General features: G+C 31.1%; 1 protein-coding gene across 1 annotated transcript; it reads right to left on the reverse strand.

Annotated features, from left to right (window-relative positions):
- Window positions 1–2,838: 2,838 nt before the first annotated feature.
- Window positions 2,839–7,099, reverse strand: LOC126839242 (threonine aspartase 1). The gene is made up of 9 exons (XM_050574423.1): window positions 6,897–7,099; window positions 6,767–6,834; window positions 5,559–5,830; window positions 5,422–5,501; window positions 5,298–5,365; window positions 5,094–5,210; window positions 3,784–3,967; window positions 3,574–3,713; window positions 2,839–3,237 (listed from the first exon to the last, which is right to left on the reverse strand). The coding sequence occupies exons 1-9, from the start codon at window positions 6,922–6,924 to the stop codon at window positions 3,166–3,168; spliced, it is 1,029 nt and encodes a 342-aa protein (XP_050430380.1). The 5' UTR covers window positions 6,925–7,099; the 3' UTR covers window positions 2,839–3,165.
- Between the last annotated feature and the right edge of the window lie 158 nt (window positions 7,100–7,257).

Raw genomic sequence — 7,257 nt, forward strand, 5'->3', positions numbered from 1 at the left:
TAGAAAAAAAATTAAGAACGGTGTAAAATAGTCGGTAAGAAGTGGAGTCGCGCCATTTTATTGATCTGAACATGAATTTAAATTTGCTCACTACTAAACGCTTCGATGCAAAATAATTTCGTCTAGTATCCTCGTATTATAGCATCGATATTTAAATAAAAGAAGAGCTAATATGAGAACTTGGATATGGAGTACCTATAGTTTTTTTTTAATTATGATATTACAATTTATATATGAGTGCAAATGTATTATTCTGTGTAAAGGTTTTTTAAAAAAAACTTATAATCAAGTTCAATACTTATATACTACACATCAATACAACCAAAAACATATGACAATGATTCAATGTAGAGTAAATTAATAATCGTACGGTTGTGTTCATCAAATCGCTCCAAACGTGACGATGTGCTGAGCTTTACCAACGATTGGATCGCTTTGAAATGGATATCGGTAAATATATTTTTCATAAATCCGATCAACACTTCGGCCCACAGAATTTTGTATTAGGCTAATCGACACCGCGCTAGAATACAAAATTTTGCTCGACCCCACATTCATAACCTCGCTGAAGCATCCCACTAAAACGACCATTCTGTGGACCGAAGTGTTGATCGGAAGACTGACTGTCTTCATCGAATTCGATCCACTGCAACAAAGCCCGCCAGCAACAAGACGTACGGCCGTTTTTGATGTCGTTCATTTTTTGCTTCAAACGATTGACACATCGATTTCTGTTTTCTTTACACTTTGAATTCCGTCAGCTGTGTTGTCCCTATTGTGTTCTCGAACACATCGTTAAAATACAGCAGTTTCAAGGTCAAATGTTCTTCGGTTAAAGGCTAAACGTCTGGTACCAAATCAGAAGTACCGTTCTCCTCTTGGAAACAGCCAAGACTGGAGTTCAGATTCAGGTCGTGCCAGTGCTTGCCCAGAAGTCCCGATACCGCAACCAAGTTTCCCGAAAAGTCAGATGTCGGTAAAGTTATGTAAACGTAAAGAATGCCTTTGTCTTTGTATTGTTAAATAAGTGATTTCATTATAAAAAAAAATGAATTCATTTGTTATATATTTAATACAAACTTGTTATGTGTAATACATTTTTTTAGCCAGGGGGGTGTCCAGACACCCTGGGCACCCCCCAAAATACGCCACTGCACGTACTCATGAAATTTGTGCAATTGGTCTTCAACATCGTACTAGAAAGCACATCACATACATCTGTGTTGTACGCGCTCTGAATTGGCCACGTGTACTGCTATCCGCTTGACGTACAAATACAAGCAGCCAAGGTGGTGTCGTTCTGGGCGATGTTGAACGCGGTCGCCAACATTTGCCCTCGGCCATTCCGGATACGAGTTGTTGATGATCCTATGTATCCTATGTCCACTTGGTCGGGATACTCAAAGTACTGCGGATTCGTCAGATGCTGATACCACAACATGTAGTAAAAGTCGTTGCATATGATTTCTTTGCCATTTTCTTGCGACTCGGTTGGTCACTGTAGACGTTCGAATTGTTGAACAACGGAGTATACAGATTTTGTTTAAAGGCCAACACAGTGATCACCGACGCGGTCCACTTCACTCAAAGCGCCATTTTCGCCAGTAAACCTACTCACAATATACAGCGAGACACAACTACTTGAGCAGGAGTAAATTGTTAATGAATATAAAATCATTGAAATTACATTAATTGTTAACGCAAAAGGTACATACGTGGAGCTACTAACGAAAGTACGGGATTTACTGTACTTACGTAAGCATAGAAATATAATTTGGTTTTAAGTTTTTAAACCGCGTTTAAGTAAATATACGCCGGAGTGGCAGATGTGTAAATATTTGTTTTTCTTTTTACTCATTCGAGATGGTGTTTTCGAGTGTACGATTTACGACATCGATAATATTACAATATTATAATATTAAAAAAGACACGTCGTGGTAAAAAATAGTACGTTCCAAACAATGGTTTTATTTATTGTAATGCCAATTATATTGTTTTTGTTATTTTCTAATTAATGCACTTGAAATTCGACTCAATGTGAATTGAATAAACTCAAATGAATATTGTTTTTAGTAAAATAAAAGGTCGACCGAAATAGGTTTTTGTCAACTAATAAACCCAAACTAAACCCTTTACATCTTAGTTTCGAAATTACATTTTTTTTTAATATTTATACGCTATTCACAATAATTGTGATTGATTTTCTTTTGAGAATTTTAAGTAAATAAAATAATAAGAAATAATCATTACTTTTACGTCAACAGTTCTTGTCCAAAAAATTTTAGTAATTTCTTCAGAAATGTCTATTATACTTTCGCTTCAATGCGGAACTTGGAAACTTTATTTTACTCCTTCCTGCAAATTTTTAGGTTTAATATCTGAAAATCTTTTTTTAACACATCATTGTCACTACAATGCTTTTTTCGATATTTGTACTTCTAACATCACAGATTCGCATCTAAGCGTTTATTTGAAAGTGATTTTATCACTTATAGGTAGGTAACATTTTATATACACTTGTGACCTCCCTCACCTTAATATGCTCCGTTGTACTGGTTTTTTTTATGGCATATCATTAATGACACAGATTATATGTTTAATGGATTAAATTGTGCCAGTTTTATCATTTTTTTAAATTTTATTCACTTTTATTTTTATTTTGGACCACTGTATGGTGGCAGAAGCAGTATATAGACAATTCACAATATATTGCTATAGCGTATAGTTGACGATAGTTCAATGGCTGACAAAGAAATAAAACCAAGGTATTTTCCATATTCATGTTCGGTATTTTGAAGGAAAAAAATATACACCAACATATATTACATATTATACTCGTATAATACATATAAAAATACAAGCATTTGTAAGTGTGAGTATTCTTGCCAATCTACGCCATAGATCGACTAGATTTTTGAAAAAATGTGAAACTAGATTTACCTTTAGTCCAATTTTCAGATCTAAAATATGAAACTACACTGATAAATTGGACTACAGTTGTATTAGTATAAGTAGTAATTTTATTAATTATTGGGGTACAATTTCTTATCAAAAGACTGTCTGTAAGAAAATATTAATACAATTATTCAAAAATCATCTATAGTTAAAAAAAACACTTTGTTTATAAATGGTAGTATACTTTATTTTATGATTAACGAGGAATATTTATATAGGATTCCCTTCAACCAATACACATGTCCCCGGAGTATTTGGATGTGTTATACGGCTTACAAAACTCTAAAACAATACATAACGTAATTAATCACAGTTCAAAAGGGCGGGAGGGAGATTATTTTTTTTTTAATTTTATAACATCATAATGATTAATTTAAAAATAAATTCAGTTAAATAAGTTTTTAATTTTTTTTTTCATAGTTTTTAACTAATTTCAACATTAGTTAGAAATTATTCTTGTATTTTCTTCAAAAATACATTTTATAATGTATGACGAATACTGTACTCTACAATACAGTTCTAAAATAGTGATGTTTTATATTAAAGTGAAAATATCAACTCCCTCTCTTTTTTCCAAAAAATCTATTTTTTTTATATTAATAAGATATATTATTATACTTTTTTATTATTTTCGGAAGCAAAGGCCACACACATGGATTTTGTACTATGTGCACTCAGTATTTCATAATAATTTTCACTTTCATAGAGAACGAGTACTCCAGCAAGTTTTTCATTATTGTTTCTTAACAATGGAGATTCTAGAAAATGTATAAAAATGACTAATAAGTTCTAACTTAAGAAATTATTACTAGTAGGTTTTTAACTAACGAAAAAATTGTTCATCAAAACATTTATTTATTGCAACTGTAGGACATTCAGTTTTAAACAATTCACGTGATATTTCTTTTGCTAGGTTTGTCTGCATTAAATGTTCTCCACAACCAGATGTCGTCACTGCTATGGAAACATTATTTTTTACTTGAGCCCAACAACCTGCGCCAATTAATGCAGCCTGAAAATATAAATTTTACTACAAACCACATAAAAGGTTGTACTATATTGTCTATTTAAATAAATTGGTTATTAAAATCAATGTCTTCTTATGAATGTGTTAAAACTTTCACGGATTAATATATCACGTGGATGATTTTCAGATATATCTGTGTCAATGGTTGTTGACCGACGTTTCGGATGGTCGCGACAACCCTGAAAATGGACTCTGCAGAGTCTGAAACGTCGGTCAACAACCATCGACACGGATATATCTGAAAATCATCCACGCGATGTCTTCTTCTTCTCCTTCGCCTTCATCCCAACTTTTAGGGGTCGACCACCCTTGTCCTAAACTTCCACTCAACACAATCTCCCACATCATCTTCACATACACCAGCAGTCCTCTTGTCAATCTCAATAGCATCCAACTACCTTTTTTTCAGTTTTCCACTTCCCCAATCATTAACCACATTTCCACTGGTACTCCATCTGGTCTTTCTGCTTTTTTCTTCTTTACAGCCCTCCATATTTTCTATTCTCTTACTAAACCTACCAGGCATTAGTTCAACGAGCCACTCTCTCTTGGATACTTCTCTCTCAGTAATTTCTCAAAATACTCTTTCCGTCTCTTTTCCACATTCTCATTATTCGTTAATATCCGCTTATCCTCACTGATTATACACTATACATTTTGAAAATCCCTAGACCATTTTTCTCTATCCTTAGTCTATCAATTAACTTATTTTAATCTTTCTTAGTGCCTTTTCTATTTTTAACTTTGCTTAGCTTACCACATACACTTTTTTACTTTATGCAATCTTCTCTCCTCCTGTTCTTCTGCTATAGCTTATTTGGTTTTTATTTCCTCGCTATAACTTTGTGAACTTCCTCATCCCACCACCACGTTTCTTTGTTCTCTGAAATACTACTCTTATTCTTATAAACAATCTTCTTTGCGGTACTTTTAATCCAAGTGGCCATACGTAAGTCTTACATACCTCATGTATATTGTATCCCTTAACATTTCACACATTTCTTTCTTTAGCCTTTTGTATAAACTCTTTTTCTTTATCTCCTATTGATTCCCACCATTGAATCAGTTGTTAAAATTGAAGTGATTATTTAAATTTAATTAGTGGATTTACTTGTCCTACGCGTCCAGATTGCTTTAATGCAATCCCACCACTTGATGATGTGGCAACTATTCTTCCTAATTTATCTATACAAACACATCCAACTGTATCCAAATGACCTTTTTTCTCCTAAAATATATTGGGTATTATAAAATTGTATGTATGGTACCAATTAGATGTATATATATATATATATATATATTTAAAAAACTACACCTTTAGGCCATCCAAACTATGGTTCATTACATTATATTTATTTGAAACAAACTGCTTTTTTGCTCTTTCTATAATAAATATAGATTTAGACATTTAATATTTCTATAAGGCAATTTAAAAATACCTGTGATTAATTCAGATGGTTTAACAACTACAATATTGTTTGCTAGAGCAAATTCTTGAGCTCCCTGTCCTACTAACAAACTGTATATTTTTAGATTATAACTATATACATTTCAATAAAATACTTTGTTTGTATACCATGGTGGGATTCTTCCAAAAGATAATAGTGAGTTTTGTTTCTCACATAACAGCTTAGCTAGGGTAATTGGATTTTTTATGCCAGGAACAGCTCCAATACCTCCAAAATGCATAGTAGAGCCATCCATTACACCAGCATCACATTCAACACATCCATTCCAAGTTAAATTTGACCCATAGCCTGAATTTGTTAATGGGGAATCTTCCAATACTGTTGTAGCTGTTGTGGCGGCTTCCAGTGCTGAACCATTATTATTTATTACTTCCAATCCCTTAAAATGTATTAATATAAAAATTATCTTGGGTAAGCACAGTTTGAACAGAATTGATAAATTAGAGGACGTGCCACAATGTCTCATAATTTAAACTACCATAATTTTTTTTACTTGAAGATTAAAGTTCAATAATTCAAACCAATGATAAATCTAAATCAAGTCAAATTATTCTACAAAATTCACCCACATATAATTTTGCTTGAACTTATTCTGAATAATTCTGAAGTATACACTTTACTTTCATTCTTCTAGAATAGCAGCAGACCATCCTTACCCTTCCCACCATGATAAATATAAAAATTGAAACAATACATACTTTCAATTTACAGTACAAAAATAATTTTTTTTAAAAAAAACCTTTACCAAAAAAAAAAAAAAAAATACATATTATCACTAAATATATTTTTTAACAAATTTTACACTTAACCCACCCCCAATTTGAACTTATACCCAACAGACTACCAAATGAAACAATTGTCAAGTAAAAAATGTAGCTTATATTACTTATATATAACCATAAGTGTTGCTCGAGTTTTTTTTAAATTATAATATTTCAATAAATACAACTGTTAATTATTGCCAACTATATAATTTATAAATTATTGTAGCCTGTAGAGATGTTATTTTGTTTTCTTGCACAAAAAAAAAATGATTCTCTTTAACCTATACCCTATGCAAAATATAACTTACAAAACATTTAACATACCCACTTTTAAAAAATAATAAACATCTGATAAAATAATAATAAAAACCCTTAACCATAAAAATAAATTATGATTTTTATGGATAAGGGTTTTTATTATTATTTTATTACATATAACCATAAGTGCTTAAGTTTTTTCTAGAATAAACATCTGGTTAGGGTGAGGATTTCGAAAAAAAACTAGATTAAAAATAAAAACTGTCTATCTACATACTACATAAATAACTTACTTTTCTACAAGCTCTTAAACAAAGTTTTTTGTAATATTTTTCATTGCTTGGTTTTACATATCCAGCCCCTAAAATTATATAAAATAAATTATTTTCTAATAAAGAGTAAAAAGCTATACATTTGTATTACCAGCATGAACTGCAATAACAGATTTCATTTTTAAAATGTTTTTATGACAGTCAAATTAATCAAAGTAACACAGTGAAAAAGCATGATGAATATTATTTTAACAATGGATCATTTTTATACAAGACCACAGATATATATTAAAAAATAATTGTGAATCACGATTAAAGAATAAAGATAATATAATATTATCTTTAATCGTTTTGTAAATATTATAATTGTTGGTGTAATTTTTATTTATTATAGCGTTATCGCGGTGTTAATAAATGATAAGCATGAATAATACTTTGGATTATAAACAGAGTAACCACGTTTACAGTTTATGATCCCATTAATCTATCCGGTAGGTTATCGTGGTAAAAGT

Source organism: Adelges cooleyi, unplaced genomic scaffold (genome assembly GCF_023614345.1).
Source record: "Adelges cooleyi isolate 19-005CV unplaced genomic scaffold, UGA_ACOO_1.1 ACOO_flye_CR_arks_rails_tigmint_CR_PRNA_30, whole genome shotgun sequence".
Lineage (NCBI taxonomy): Eukaryota > Metazoa > Arthropoda > Insecta > Hemiptera > Adelgidae > Adelges > Adelges cooleyi.

What these genes read in the sequence shown, in the direction of transcription:
- LOC126839242 (XM_050574423.1), bottom strand. Translation starts at nt 6,924, where the DNA reads ATGAAATCTGTTATTGCAGTTCATGCTG. An exon ending in ACCATCTGAATTAATCACAG is followed by an intron (nt 5,366 to 5,421) that starts GTATTTTTAAAT and finishes TATTTATTATAG; the next exon opens with AAAGAGCAAAAAAGCAGTTT. An exon ending in ATAGTTTGGATGGCCTAAAG is followed by an intron (nt 5,211 to 5,297) that starts GTGTAGTTTTTT and finishes AATATATTTTAG; the next exon opens with GAGAAAAAAGGTCATTTGGA.